Source organism: Symphalangus syndactylus, chromosome 16 (assembly GCF_028878055.3).
Source record: "Symphalangus syndactylus isolate Jambi chromosome 16, NHGRI_mSymSyn1-v2.1_pri, whole genome shotgun sequence".
Taxonomy (NCBI): Eukaryota; Metazoa; Chordata; class Mammalia; order Primates; family Hylobatidae; genus Symphalangus; species Symphalangus syndactylus.
Window position 1 is genome coordinate 15,343,978 of NC_072438.2, and position 15,869 is coordinate 15,359,846.

At 50.1% G+C, this 15,869-nt stretch overlaps 1 protein-coding gene across 3 annotated transcripts in view; it reads right to left on the reverse strand.

Moving 5' to 3' along the window:
* Positions 1–9,394: 9,394 nt before the first annotated feature.
* Positions 9,395–15,869, reverse strand: part of MAN2B2 (mannosidase alpha class 2B member 2) — a 48,779-nt gene continuing 42,304 nt past the window's right edge. For 2 of the 3 annotated variants that reach the window (XM_055245706.2, XM_055245708.2), the window contains exons 17-19: positions 13,940–14,052; positions 11,390–11,507; positions 9,395–10,159 (exon numbers count right to left, since the gene is read on the reverse strand). In XM_055245706.2, the coding sequence (XP_055101681.2) occupies positions 10,062–10,159; positions 11,390–11,507; positions 13,940–14,052 (329 nt within the window). In that variant the 3' untranslated portion in view covers positions 9,395–10,061. The remainder of the gene's footprint in view (positions 10,160–11,389; positions 11,508–13,939; positions 14,053–15,869) is intronic. The other variant, XM_063619724.1, reaches the window with a different exon arrangement.

The following is a 15,869-nucleotide window of genomic DNA, read 5'->3' on the forward strand; positions in this document are numbered from 1 at the left end:
CCTTTGGGTGGTGATCAGGGTTAGATTTGGTCATGAGGGTGGGGTACCTATCACAGGATTAGTGCCTTGTAAGAAAAGATGCAAGAGGTCTTACTCTCTACTTTCTGCCATGTGAGGCTACAACAAGAAGACTGTTACTGGCCAGGTCCAGGTCTGTTCTGCCCATGTGCAGTAAATCAATCACTGTGACATGGGTTCTGCAAAAGAAAAGAGGCTTATTCTCAAGGGCACCAGGTGAAGATGTGGGAAAACAGTTCTCAAATCCACTTCTCTGAAAATAAGGCTTAGGGATATTTATGGGTTAGAGAAGTGGGGTGGTTTAAGGCTTGGGGAAAGATGATTGGCAGTGGGGAAAAATGAAGTAACAGATTCATTTTGCACAAGTGTAGTCAGGGTTCATGACATTTCATAGGACATATGTACAGAAAATGGTGGTGTTAGCATGATTTGAGGGTGGAGTATTTGGCTCTCTGATGTCCAAAGGCCACCTCTCAGGCACTTGCGCAGGCCCAGTTGAAGAGTTGGTGGTCTCAGCTGGTTTGAACTGGACAGGAGCTGGCCCAAGTTCCTGAAAAATAACTGAAGCAACCATTACTATGGTGACCTACAAATGTTATCTATAAAGTAGCCAGTGAAGGTCAGGTGCAGTGGCTCATGCCTGTAACCTCAGCACTTTGTGGGACCAGGGTGGGAGGTTTGCTTGAGCTCAGGAGTTTGAGGTTTCAGTGAGCTGTGATCATACCACTGCACTCCAGCCTAGGCAACAGAGTGAGATCCTGTTTCTTAAAAAGTGAACTAAAAAATAAAGTAGTCAGTAAGTTTTAGCATTCAGTGATGCATACTTCAGCTACTGTGGCCTTCAGCTTCATGGAAGAAGGGAGGAAAAAATAACAAAAAGCAAGTGACCTAAAGCAAGCAGGGTAAGCAGATCTCATCAAATTAACCACTCAGTTTAAAGATGGCCATTTGCAAACCAGGAAGACAGTCCTCACCAGCCTCCAGATCTGCTGGCACCTTGCCCTTGGACTTTCTGGGCTCAGGAACTATGAGAAATAAATGTTTGTTGTCTAAGCCATCCAGTCTGGGGTAATTTGTTATATCAGCCTGAAGAGCCTAATAGCTAATGTCCATCCCTAGAGAAGTCATAAGCAGACCGGCTTCCTCTTCTTTGCCCTTTGCTTGCTGTGGGCCCGAGGTGCGTAAACTGCCATGCTTCCTCCACTTTCTGTTTTGCTGCTTCTTCAGAGACTTGAACAGCTTGACAAAACCAAAGCCTGAAGTTATAAATGGATGGGAAGAGTGGGAATATACACACGGTCCAAAGATTTTATCTTGCTATGGGAGAAAGAGGAAGGAGAGCGGGCAACAAAGCCATCTTTGTGGTGGTGAAGGATAACGATTATTTTATTTTGTTATTCCAGAAAGGAAATAGAGGCTTATTTATAATTATTATGCCAAAAACAATCCAGAACAAAACTACTAGAAAAATTGAAAAGACTAGTAGAACTTTCAAAGTAATGAGAAAAAAGAGAATAAAATAGGACTCTGGAAAATTGAAAAGAAAAGGGAAAATGAGGAGAGAAAACAATGAAGTAAAATGCACTATAAATAGAAAAGAGAACAAATATTTAATAAAATGCAATCATGGCTGGGCACAGCGGTTCATGCCTGTAATCCCAGCACTTTGGGAGGCCGAGGCAGGCGGATCACAAGGTCAGGAGATCGAGACCATTCTGGCTAACATGGTGAAACCCCATCTCTACTAAAAATACCAAAAATTAGCCGGATGTGGTGGCAGGTGCCTCTAGTCCTAGCTACTTAGGAGACTGAGGCAGGAGAATGGCATGAACCCAGGAGGCAGAGCTTGCAGTGAGCCAAGATGGCACCACTGCACTCCAGCCTGGACAGCAGAGCGAGACTCTGTCTCAAAAAAAACACAAAAAACAAAAAACAAACAAAAAAGAACAAAAAAAGCAAAAGGAACCTAAAATCAAGGTATGTGTGATATATAAGAAACACAACTGTAATGAAGTGACAAGGAATGTATAAAAAGTAAGGAATAAAGCAGAATTTAAGGTTAAAATATGAAACGAGCATTGTGTAATGATAAATACGACTTACAAAGAAGTTATATATATCAGTTATCTAGTGCTGTGTTCATGACACCCCAAATCTTTTTTTTTATTGAGACAGGTCTCAGTCTGTTGCCCAGGCTGGAGTGGAATGGCATGATCATGGCTCACTGCAGCCTTGACCTCCCAGGCTCAAGTGATCCTCCCACTTCAGCATCCTGAGCATCTGAGACTGCAGGTGTGCACCACCATGTCTGCCTAATTTTTTTTTTTTTTTTAAGAGACAAGGTCCCACCATGTTGCCCAGGCTAGTCTTGAACTCCTGGGCTCAAGTGATCCTCCCACATTAGCCTCCCAAAGTGTTGGGATTACAGGTGTGAGCCACCACACCTAGCCCAAATCTTATGGTACTTACTTAGCACCATAACAATTATTTGTCACAATTCTGTGGGTTAGGAGTTTGGGCAGGGCTCAGCTGGTTGGTTCTTCTGCTTCATGTATAGTTTATCACCTAGAGTCACTCACTCTGCTGGGTTGAGCTGCTACCTGGAATGGTTGAAAAACCCAAAAAGGTCTCACTCACATGTCTGGGGTCTTAGCTGGGGTGTTGGAATGGTCAGAGGCATTCTCTTTCATTACCTTAGTGAGAAGGATTCATATGCTCCCTTTGGATGTCAGGAAAGCTGGGGAATGTGGACCCTGTCTGGGAAGCCACTTCTCAGCTAAAACTATCATTTATATCATGGAGGGGAAGAATGGATGCCAGCAGAAAGCTAACTAGCCCTGCCACAACCAAAAACATCCTTATATTGTTTAAGCCAGTTTGAGCTAAGTACAGTCTGGATTATATAAAAAGAGCTGTTAGATATAAGATGTGAATTTGGACTTGTTTTATCTTTTTCCATTTATATATTTCACATTTTTGCATTTTTCTTTTAAATATTTTAAATATTTTTGGTGAAAATAACATATATATAACATTATATTCTCATATATACATGTGCATTTACCACGTATATCACATATATATGAGAGAATATGAGTAGAAACATTATATATATATGTGTATACAATATAATTTCACCTATGAATAATTTTAAAGAAACTCACATGTTAACAATCAACTAAGTCTGGAAATAAGACCATGCCACACCTAGAAATCCAGGTGTGTTCCTTCTTAACCCAGATCTCCCTCGCCCCACCGGAGGTAACCCCTCTTGTGACTTCTAGTTGCCCTGCCCTGCCCTGCCCTGTCCTGCCATTCTCTCTCCTCCCCTCCCTTCCCCGCCCCTCCTGCCCCTCCCCTTCCCTCCCTTCTCCGCCCCTCCCTGCTCCTCCCCTCCCTTCGCTTCTCTTCTTTCTTTCTTTCTTTTTTTTGGAAACAGGATCTTTCTCTGTCACCCAGGCTGGAGTGCAGTGGCATGATCTCAGCTCACTGCAGCCTCAATCTCCCAGGTTCAAGCAATCCTCCTGCCTGAACTTCCTGAGTAGCTGGGACTACAGGCATGTGCCACCACAACCTGTTGTTTATTTTTTTTTGTAGCAATGGGGTTTTGCCATGTTGCTTAGGCTGGTCTTGAACTCCTGGGCTCAAGTGATCTGCCACCTTAGCCTCCCAAAGTGCTAAAATTACAGGACAGAGTCACTGTACCCAGCCTTGGCTAGTCATTTCTTCGCTTTCTTTGTTGTTTTATCCACTAGGAATGCAATCATAAAGAATATGGTATAGTCTTTCCCACTTTTGAACTTTATATAGAATTATATTCATTTGTATATTGCTGCTTTTGCTCAATATAATCTATCACCTATCTATCATCTATGTATCTAACATCTATCTATCATCTAACTATCTATCTATCATCTATCTATCACCTCTGTCTCTCTATCTGAGATTCACCTGTGTTGATGCAGGTAAGGATAGTTCACTCATTTTGATTGCTCTATGGCAGTGAGTGTTAAAATTGAGTGTGCATCAGAAAAACCCAGGAAACTTGTTAAAACACATGTTCCAGGGCCCACCCCTAGAGTTTCTGATTTATTTGATCTGGGATAAGACCTGAGACTTTGTGTTTCTAACAACTCCCCAAGTGATGCTGGCACTACTGGTGTGGGGGCCGCACTTTGAGACCTGCTGCTCTGTAGTATTCTCTTGTACAAATAAACCAGCCTCTATTTATCCAAGCACTGGTAAGGGGCCTATGAATGGTTTTAATTTACAGCTATCATGAACAATGCCACTGAACAGTCTTACATGTTCTTGTGCACATGAACATGATTCTTTTCTTTTTTTTTTTTGAGACAGTCTCACTCTCTCACCCAAGCTGGAGTGCCGTGGTGCGTTCTCTCTCGGCTCACTGCAACCTCTGCCTCCCGGGTTCAAGCAGTTCTCTTGCCTCAGCCTCCCGAGTAGCTGGGGCTACAGGCGTGCACCATTACACTGGGCCAATTTTTTTTTTTGAGATGGAGTCTTGCTCTTTTGCCCAGGCTGGAGTGCAGTGGCGTGATCTCGGCTCACTGCAACCTCCGCTTCCTGGGTTCACACCATTCTCCTGCCTCAGCCTCCTGAGTAGCTGGGACTACAGGCGCCTGCCACCACACCTGGCTAATTTTTTGTATTTTTAGTAGAGACGGGGTTTCACCATGTTAGTCAGGATGGTCTCGATCTCCCGACCTCGTGATCCGCCCGCCTCGGCCTCCCAAAGTGCTGGCATTACAGGCGTGAGCCACCACGCCCGGCCTCTTTTTTTTTTTTTTGAGACCGAGTTTCGCTCTTGTTGCCCAGGCTAGAGTGCAATGGTATGATCTTGTCTCATTGCAACCTCCGCCTCCCGGGTTCAAGCAATTCTCCTGCCTCAGCCTTCCTGAGTAGCTGGGATTACAGGCATGCACCACCACACCTGGCTAATTTTGTATTTTTAGTAGAGACAGGGTTTCTCCATGTTGGTCAGGCTAGTCCCGAACTCCCAACCTCAGATGATTCGCCTGCCTCGACCTCCCAAAATGCTGGGATTACAGGCGTGAGCCACCGCGCCCGGCCCCATCTCTCTTCTATCAGGTTCCATGTGCAGGGTCCAGCTTCTGAGCTCTTTGTTTGTTCTGAATGTTTTTGTCCTCCTAAATTCATATGCTGAACTCTAATCCCCCAGGTGATGGTATTAGGAGGTGGGGATGTTGGGAGGTGATTAGATCGTGGGGATTAGTGTAACTGAACTCGGGTTCAGGCCACTCACTCGCTGACATGCGAGAGACAAGTTTTGGTAAAAGGAAAGGTAGCTTTATTTGAGAAGCCAGCAACTCCGGAGGTGGGGGCGGGGACAGTGAACTCTTGTGTTCAATGATCACCTCTCCAAGTTGTGTCTCCAGATGGATGTTTTTAAGGGAAATCTGGGGAAGTGCAAATGATGATCAAAGCATTCTTGTGGAATGGCAGCTATGTGTGCAGTCTCAGGCAGGCAGTTATGATTGCTGTCTTGGGGGGACGTCTTGTGACCTTTTGCAGGTACAGCTATTTTTTTTTTTTTTTTTTTTTTTTGAGACAGAGTCTCATTGTGTTGCCCAGGCTGGAGTGCAGTAGCATGATCACCGCTTATTGCAGCCTTGACCTCCCCAGGTTCAGGTGATCCTCCCACCTCACCCTCAACAGTAGCTGGGACTAAAGGCATGCACCATCAAGCCTGGCTAATTTTTAATTTTTTTTTAGAGATTGGGTTTTACCAAGTTGCCCAGGCTGGCCTCCAACTCCTGGGCTCAAGTGATCTGTCCCCTTCAGCCTCCCAAAGTGCTGGCTGCACCAGACCAGCCAGACTAGTCTTACTTTTGTTTTTTTTTTTGGACAGTCTCGCTCTGTTGCCCAGGCATGGCTCATTGCAGCCTTGACTTCCCGGGCTCAGGGGATCCTTCCACCTCAGCCTCCTAAGTAGCTGGGACTACAGACGTGTGCCACACCCAGTTAAATTTTGTTACTATTTGTAGAGACGGGTCTCCCTATTTTGCCCAGGCTGGTCTCAAACTTTTGGACTTAATGTGATCTTCCTGCCTCGACCTCGGCCCAACTATTCTCATCTGGTGGGTGGAAACCTGTGGCTAGCTGCTTCCAGGATTGCTGGTCAGTGCACTTCTTTCTTATCTCTGCTGAAGGTCCTCTTTCCCTGAGGCTGTTTTTAATGAATAGTCTGTAAGCTTAAGCAAAGCTGTAATTATACTCAAGCAAACAAAATTTTTCTTTAAGGTAGACTCAGTACTGTTGTATTAGCACCCTCCTAGAAACGGAGCCCAGAGAGCTGCCTTGCCCCTTCTGCCATGTGAGGATGGAGCAAGACGGCACCATCTATAAACCAGGAAACAGGCCCTCCCCAGACACCGAATCTGCTGGCACCTTGGACTCCCAGCATCCAGAATTGGGAGAAATAAATTCCTGTTGTTGATAAGCCACTCAGTGTACGGTATTCTATGACAGCAGCCCAAACGACGAAGATGTGCACTTTTGTGTGTGTATGTGTGGTTTTTTTTTTTGAGACAGAGTTTCGCTCATTGCCCAGGCTGGAGTGCAGTGGCATGATCTCAACTCACTGCAATCTCTGCCTTCTGGGTTCAAGAGATTCTCCTGCCTCAGCCTTCTGGGTAGCTGGGATTACAGGTGCCCACCACCATGCCCGGCTAATTTTGTATGTTTAGTAGAGACGGGGTTTCTCCATATTGGTCAGGCTGGTCTCGAACTCCTAACCATAGGTGATCAGCCCGCCTCAGCCTCCCAAAGTGCTGGCATTACAGTCGTCTGCCACCAAGCCTGGCTAATTTTTGTATTTTTTTAGAGAGGGGGTTTCACTATGTTGGCCAGCCTGGTCTTGAACTCCTGGCCTCTAGTGATCCACCCACCTCGGCCTCCCAAAGTGCTGGGATTACAGGCACGAACCACTGTACCTAGCCCCAGAATCATCCTGTCAAGTTCCACAATAAACCTCTTGGGGTTTTTATTGGGATTATCGGTGAGCAACATAGTTAATTGGGAGTTTGGTGGTGGTTGTTTGTAAAAAAAAAAAAAAAAAAACAACAGGCCGTTCACGGTGGCTGGAGCCTATAATCCCAGCACTTTGGGAGGCCGAGGTGGGAGGAGCACTTGAGGAGTTCAAGACCAGCTTGGGCAACATAGTGAGACCGCGTCTCCACAAACATTTTAAAAATTAGTTGGGTGTAGTGACTCACGCTTGTAGTCCCAGCTGCTTGGGAGGGTGGGATGGGAGGACTGCTTGAGCCCAGGAGTTAAGAGGTTCCAGTGAGCTATGATAGTGCCACTGCACTCCCACCTGGGTGACAGAGCAAGACCCTGTGTCTAAAAAAATAAAATAACAACAAAACAACAAAAGGATGTTAGATTTTAGCCAATATTCTGTCTATTGTGGGTGGGTTTTCCCCTGTCATCTATATTCTCGCTCCTCCCAGTTGAGGGTGCTGGGTGCTGGAGGGACCGCAGGAGGAAGTGGCCCTCCTGCTGTTTCTGTTCTGGACGGGGATGGTCAGCATGGGTGATGGTACTTGCGGTGCACATGAGTTTTCTACAGCCTGGCAGCGCTGGGGATAACATTTCCATAGTCTTCTTTATTTTTTCTGAGACAGGGTCTTGCTCTGTTACCCTGGTTGGAGTTAGTGGCATGATCATGGCTCACTGAAGCCTCGACCTCCCGGGCTCAAGTGATCCTCCCACCTCAGCCCCTAGAGTAGCTGGGACCACAGGTGCACACCACCATGCTCGTCTAAAAAATAGTTTTTGTAGAGATGGGGTCTCACTATACTGCCCAGGCCAGTCTGGAGCACCTGGGCTCAAGCGATCCTTCCGCCTAGGGCTCCCAGCGTGTTGGGATTTCAGGCATGAACCACCACGCCTGGCCTCCATAGTCTTCCTTTTTTTTTTTTCGAGACGGAGTCTCGCTCTTGTCACCCAGGCTGGAGTGCAGAGGTGGAGGTCTCCTCCACCTCCCCAGGTTCAAGTGATTGATTCTCCTGCCTCAGCCTCCTGAGTAGCTGGGACTACAGGTGCACGCCACCATGCCCGGCTAACTGTATTTTTAGTAGAGATGGGGTTTCACCATGTTGGCCAGCCTGGTCTTGAACCACTGACCTCCAATGATCCGGCTGCTTTGGCCTCCCAAAGTGCTGGGATTAAGGCATGAACGACTGTGCCCAGCCTCCATAGTCTTCTTAACACAGAAACCAAGCCCCATGCAGCCCACATGCTCTAAAGGGCTCCTGCCTTACTCCTTGTGCCTCAACCTCCCACTGCACATCCATGCCACTGGTGGCTGCTCACCTGACCCCACCTCACAGGGGTGGCCTATTGCTTGGTCAGCAACTCCAGCCCAGCTCCTGCCTGGCCAAACCAGAGAATGTGGCTAAACTGCACGTTGTCCAAAGAGGTGTGACTCCTTCCAAGCTGGTCCTTTCTGGGTACTTTCCTTCAGCCCTAGAGGACCATATAATTTCCTACATCTCACAGTTTACTCTTTAAAACGGTTTAGGCTGGGCACAGTGGCTCACGCCTGTAATCCTGGCACTTTGGGAGGCCGAGGCAGGCAGATCACCTGAGGTCAGGAGTTCGAGATCAGCCTGGCCAACATGGTGAAACCCCGTCTCTACTAAAAATACAAAAATTAGCTGACGCAATGGTGCATCTGTAGTACCAGCTACTCGGGAGGCAGAGGCTGGAGAATTGCTTGAACCCGGGAGGTGCAGGTTGCAGTGAGCTGAGATTGTGACACCGCACTCCAGCCCGGGCGACAGAGTGAGACTCTGTCTCGGGAAAAAAAAAAGTTTTAAAATTGAGATATAATTCACAGACCATAACATTCATCTTCCAAAGTTAATAATTCATTGGTTTCTAGTATATTCACAAAGTTGTGCAACCATCATCGCTAATTCCACAATTTCATCATCTTCCAAAGAAACCCTGTCCCTGTTAGCTGTCATGCCTCTTCTCTCTTCCTCCAGTCCCTGGCAACCACCAATGTGCTTTGTCTCTTATACACAGATTTGCCTATTCTGGACATTTCACGTAAACAGAATCACACAATATGTGGCCTTTTGTGTCTGGCTTCTTTCACTTAGCATAATGTTTGTAGGATTCACCCAGGCTGTGGCATGTGTCAGAATTTCCTTCCTTTTTATGGCCAAATAATATTCCATTGTATGGACAGAACACATTTCATGTCTTAATTCATCTGTGGATGGACATTTGGGTTGTTGCTACCGTTTGACTTTTGAGTAATGCTGCTATGAACGCGGGAGCACAGGTGTTGTGTGGATGGATGTTTTCAATTCTCTTGGGCATAGACCTTGGAAGGTTACACTTTTATTGATATTAATAGTTCTGATATTGGACATCCCTGCTGTGTGGTTTCATCTCTTCCTGGACTCTGACGGCTGTTGTGCCTTCTCTGCTCGACAGGCGGTGCCGAGGCACAGGTGGACATCTGGGGCTGGAACTCCAGCTCAGCGCTACAACTTCCTCTCTTGCCCTGTGGCAGAGCCAAGCCCCTTGCAAGGCTGTTGCCAGCATGGGATGAGTCTTGAAAACACGCGGCATGCAGTAGGTCCACAGTTACCACCGGCAGCCTGGGCAAGCCTGGCAGGGCCCGGACAGTAGATGCGCTTCGGTGCTGCTGTGGGTCTTGTGCTCTGCCTCAGGCAGAACATCCTAGGTTTGTCTTTTGTGAATGAATGACGCGTGAGCGTGCCAAATATCCTTTATGTGACAGCAGAGGAGAGGGCTGGCTTGATTGAGTGTGGGAGGGGAAGAACCTGGATCTTGTAATGTAATTTTTATTTAAAAAAAATTAGGGACAAAACCCCAAATATGACCATTTCCTGCCATTAGCCTGCAGATGAGCAGCTGACTCCCTAGTTCCGTCCCTCCACGCTGCTTTTCCCTGTCCTGGGTCAGTTCTGTTACATGGAGTTCCTGGGGGAAGTCCTGGGGCCGGGGCATCTGCCCAGGGCTCACTGCTGTTGAAAGTGAATGAAGAACGTCCGGATTTCCTTTGGGTGGATGGTGATGATGGGGCCGCCTGGTGGCCTCGAGGGAGAGGTGCTGTCACCTAGGGGAACACAGGTGATCTGTCCAGTGTGGCCCGGGATGCCTCCTCCCAGCCTCCCTCTCACCCCCTGCACCTGTCTACAGTCTGCCGTGGCTTCCAGTCTCCCTCTCACCCCCCTGCACCTGTCTACCGTCTGCTGCGGCTCCCAGTCTCCCTCTTACCCTGCTGTACCTGTCTACCGTCTGCTGTGGCTCCCAGCCTCCCTCTCACCCCCCTGCACCTGTCTACAGTCTGCTGTGGCTCCCAGCCTCCCTCTCACCACGCTGCACCTGGCTACAGTCTGCTATGGCTCCCACTGTGGCAATGGCCTGTGGCACCCCCTTCTGCCAGGACTCCTGTGGGTCTCTTGCATTTCTGCCCACCTCGAGGGCAATTCATAAGTTGGTCCTGGCCCTAGTGACCTCACTTCCTCATGGGTGTTGCCCTCAAAGCCCAAGAGCTTTCTGAGACCATCTGGTGAGTCTGCCCTTGCCTCACCACACTCCCCTGAAGACATGCCCTGGGGTTGGGCTTCGATCTTGGGAGGGAGCCGTTCACTTATCTATCACTCATCCATCTTCCTTCCTTCTTTCCAACCATCATCTTCCCTCCCTCCCTCCCTCTGTCCCTCCCTTCCTTCCTCCCGCCACCAACTGAGCATGCACCATGCACCCGCCACCATGCTGTGTATAGTGGACAACAGGAGCTGCACAGGACAGAAGAAACCCCCGGGGCCAGGAGAGTGGAGGAGGCACTTGGCCTGGTTGGCGACTCTGGGGAGCTTGAGCAGGTGCTGGCCAGAATGAATGGGACCTGTGTGTCCCAGGCAGAGGGCATGGTGCGGACAGGGACTGGAGGCTGGAAGCTGCCTGGAGTGCAGGAGCTCACAGTGGCACATGCTGTATGAGGCACGGACTGGCTGATGGGCTGAGGTCAGCAGGGCCAAGGTGGGCAGAAGCCCCTGGGCCCCTAGCTCTCACCCAGGGCACAGGCAGGGCGTGTGGTCTGCATGTGCACACGTACAAGTGCACACACACGCCTGTGTGGAGCCCTGGCAGGCAGAGACTAACCCAAAGCCTTTCTTAACCGACTGTGGTAGATTTGGGAGGGCTGCGGGTTCAGAGCAGGAAAGCAGCCTCGCAAGGTCGCATAGGCCGGGACAGGCAGATGGTTGGATGTGCACCCGGTCTGACCAGCTCCTGAGCCTGGCTGGGAGTCCTGGGTAGGGAGCTGAAGCGGGGGTCCCCAAACCTCTGCGGCGGCCAGGCCCCGGCCTCCAGCTCCAGCGCTGCAGCATGCTCACATCCCAGGTCCCTGTGAGCGAGCGCTCCTCCACTGCCACCACGGACCCCAGCGCCTGCAGCACAGCCTGCAGGGAGAGGAGCAGAGGGAGGGTGAGCTGCACCAAGTTCCAGATCTGAGCAGAGAACCAAGACAGCAGCAGGGCGGAGACACCACGAACTCGGTGTCCTCAGGAGCCCAGGTCCTGCCCTGGTGCCTGACACAGCTCCTTCATCTGCTTCTCACAGCAAATCTGCGAGGACAGGGCTGGCCGTGTACTTTACAGATGAGGACACTGAAGCGGGAAGTGCATGCTTCACCAGGTGGCTGAGCTACAGGAGCAGCCTGGGAGGTGTGGCATTTTGAGCTGCCCGCCCCACGTGGAGTCCTCCTCTCCCCACGTTGCTCAGGTGGCCCCATGCCTGGTCCAGGGAGGAAGCCAGCCAGAGTTACCCTGTCCCCCTTTCCCAATAGGCCTTGTCCCAGCCTCCCTTACAACTAGGGGAGGCAGGAGGACCTTAGGGGTCTGGAAAAGTCTGTGGAGCAGGAGGGGTGGGGGTGGTTCTTGGAGAAGCTTCCGTGCGCTGACGGAGGGAGAGAGAGCCACTCTAGGGCAAGACCTTTCTGGCCACTACCGCCCAGCCCCACCCTGCCTTGAAATTTGCTCATGAGGGAGGCCTGTGCCATCTTGTTACTGCAAACAAGCAGACGGCAAAAACAAGAGCCAGTGTGCTGGCGATGGCGGGAAGACGACAGTGACCGGGCCCACAGTGACAGTGCTAGGGGTCCATCTGGACATGCTCATTCGGTGAGAAAACACTCTGTCCTCTGTTCCAAGCACATCTGTTAGGTGTTTTGTGACTTTCAGCCAAACTAACTGCGTTCCTAACTCAATGGTCTTTCCACCCCACCACCGTCCACATCGGGCAGGGAGTCATGGTGTCCATCCCAACCGTCTCCTCCTCTCAGGGCCTTGGTGCTTCCATCTGTGAAACGGGGGAGCATAAGATGGCCAACTTCCAGGACCCATGCCGGCCTCCTTGCTCCCCAGGGCAGGCTGGCCCCGTGCTGGATGCTGATACCCCCCATGGCCTGGACCTGCTCTCAGGCAGGCCAGGGACTGTGAGGAAAGGATCCTCCGTGGTGAGGATCATGAAGGAGGAGGTGGGGGGCCCAGGAATACATCATGGCGAAAAGGTACTGGGGCTTCTCTGGATTCCCCTGAAGACTCAGATGTCGAAGGAGACCCAAGGCAGAAACACAGAGATTCACAGAAATTCTCAATGAGCAGGAAATGAAACAGAAAGAATGCAAACTGGGGAAGAAATGAGGCGGCTCAGGTCGCACCTTCTGGGGAGGGGACGTGGGCAGGCCAGGTGGTAGAAACCTCGCCTGATAGTGGAGCTCAGAGGGTAACATCAGCCAAGACGGGAGCCTGGAAGGGGACGAGGCCTGGGGGCCCTGACACTGCACGAGGCCCCTTAGTGTCAGAGTCTCTCAACAACCTTCTGGGCAAAGAACTCTCACCTCGCCCCATTTTACATGGGGGGGAAACTGAGGCCCAGAGGCATGGGGTGCCTGAGATGCCCCCGTAGAGGGGCCTGGGTGTGGACCCTGGATTGTCTGACTCTAAGTCACCTTTCAAAGCAACTCTATGGGGAATCTGTTTTGTTTTTGGATTACACAGATGATGTACATGTTTTAAGTTTTACTACAGAATAAATAAGAAATAAATAAAACACAGGCCACTCATGCCTGTAATCCCAGCACTTCAGGAGGCTGAGACAGGCAGATTGCTTGAGGCCAGGAGTTCGAGACCAGCCTGGGCAACACAGCAAGACCCTGTCTCTACTAAAATAGAAAAATTAGGCCAGGCGTGGTGGCTCATGCCTGTAATCCCAGCACTTTGCGAGGCTGAGGCGGGTGGATCACCTGAGGTCAGGAGTTTGTGATCAGCCTGACCAACATGGAGAAACCTTGTCTCTACTAAAAGTACAAAAAAATTAGCCAGGCATGGTGGCTCATGCCTGTAATCCCAGCTACTCAGGAGGCTGAGGCAGGAGAATCACTTGAACCTGGGAGATGGAGGTTGTGGTAAGCCGAGAGCGCCCCATTGCACTCCAGCCTGGGGGACAAGAGCGAAACTCTATCTCAAAAAAAAAAACAAAATTAGCCAGAGTGGTGGCGTGCCCCTGTGGTCCCGGCTACTTGGGAGGTTGAGGTAGGAGGATCACCTGAGCCAGGGAGGTGGAGGTTGCAGTGAGCTGAGATTGTACCACTGCACTCCAGACTGGGCAACAGTGAGATCCTGTCTCACGCACACACAAAAAACTCTAAAAAACAGGCCAGTTGTAATACCTGACAAACCCAGAAGACCACAAAGAAGGGCGGAGCGGGGCCCATACCAGCGTCCATTTGGGAGGACATTGTCATGGATCTCTTTGCCAAGGCACTTTCTTGGGGCTTCACCTAAGGTCTGCTTCCCTGGCTTATGGTCTGGATGGGGGTGGGGAAGTTCACCTCCAGATTCACTGTCACTGGCTGAGACAGGACTGGGTCCTCGCCCACTTCATACAGGTGGTGGAGCCGCAGGAGGACACGGCGGAGGTCAGCCTGGGTTTCCCCTCGATGGCCTTTGGGGACAGAAGGAAGGTGGCAGTGAAGACCCTCATCAACCAACCCCAATGCCCCCAGTCTATAACTGCTGCTTTACACACTCAGCTCCATTTCCTATTCTTAACCTCCTCAATATGGTTTGGCTGCGTCCCCACCCAAATCTCATCTTGAATTGTAGGTCCCATAACGTCCATATGTTGTGGGAGGGACCTGATGGGAGGTAATTGAATCATGGGGATGAGTCTTTCCTGTGCTGTTCTTGTGACAGTGATAAGTCTCATGAGATCTGATGATTTTGTAAAGGGCAGTTCCCCTGCACACGCTTTCTTGCCTGCTGCCATGTAAGACATGCCTTTGCTCCTCATTTGCCTTCTGCCATGATTGTGAGGCCTCCCCAGCCACGTGGAACTGTGAGTCCATTAAACCTTTTTTCTTCACAAACTACCCAGTCTTGGGTATATCTTTATGAGCAGCATGAGAACAGACTAATACACTCCCTGTGAGACAGCTGACATGGCCCCCACTCGACAAGGAAACCAAGGCTCAGAGAGGGGCAGTCATGTGCCCAAGGCATACAGCTAGTGCGCGGCAGAGGGAGGATTCCCACCCAGGTCTAGCCGTCTGTAAGGCTGCCCACCATGACACCAGCTGCAATGTTTCCATCCTCGTCCACTGCTGTGGGCATACGGGGGCATGTCCTCAAATACTCCAGTCTCTCCTACCCTGCCCCCTTTGAAGTCAGGGGAGGCTGCATGGCCTCTGTGGCCAACGCAAAGTGAGCTGAAGTGACGCAGTACTTCCTGGCAGAAGCTTTTTCCTGCCTTGGTGAGTGAGGAAGCACGTGCTGCAATACAAACTCCGTCAGTTGGGGGCGTGGTGGCCACAGCAAGAAAAACCTTCCTGCTAACCCCACTGGATGCACAGCATGGGGGAGAAATGAATATATACTGTTAAGACCGTGGGCGTTCGGGGCTCTTTGTTACTGCAGCATACACCAGCCGCCCTGACTGATATAATGCTGTCATTTGCCATGTGATGTGTGTGATCTCCTGTCCCATCCCTGACCTTCCCACTCAGAAAGGCTCACTGCCATTGCTCCCGTTTTACAGATGGGAAGACCGAGGCTCAGAGGAAAAGCACTGAGTTCAAGGTCCTGGAAAGAGGACATGGTTAACACAGGTGCTTCCTAAACTCTGGCTGGTAGAACCTCAGCTCTGCAGCTATGCCTCAAAACTGACTGAGTCAATCTGTCTGGGATTAGAACTGAGGCATCAGTATTAAAAATAAAAATTTGGCAGTGTGTGGTGGCTCACACCTGTAATCCCAGCACTTTGGGAGGCCAAGGAGGGCGGATTGCTTGCTGTCAGGAGTTCGAGACCAGCCTGGCCAACACAGTGAAACCCTGTCTCTATTAAAAATACAAAAATTAGCTGGGCATGGTGGTGGGTGCCTGTAATCCCAGCTACTTAGGAGGCTGAGGTAGGAGAACTGCTTGAACCTGGGTGGTGGAGTTTGCAGTGAGCCAAGGTCGCACCATTGCACTCCAGTGTGGGCAACAGAGTGAGACTCTGTCTCAAATAAAAGAAATTTTTTTAGAGACAGGGTATTGCTCTGTTGCCCAGGCTGGAGTGCTGTAGCATGATCACAGCTCACTGCAGCCTTGAACTCCTGGCCTCAAGTGATCCTCTCACCTCAGCCTCCTGAGTAGCTGGGCCCACAGGCAAGCATCACCACACCTGGCTATTTTTTTAATTTTTTGTAGAGACAGAGTCTAGCTATGTTGCCCAGGCTGGTCTCGAACTCCTGGCCTGAAGTCATCCTGCTACCTCGGCCT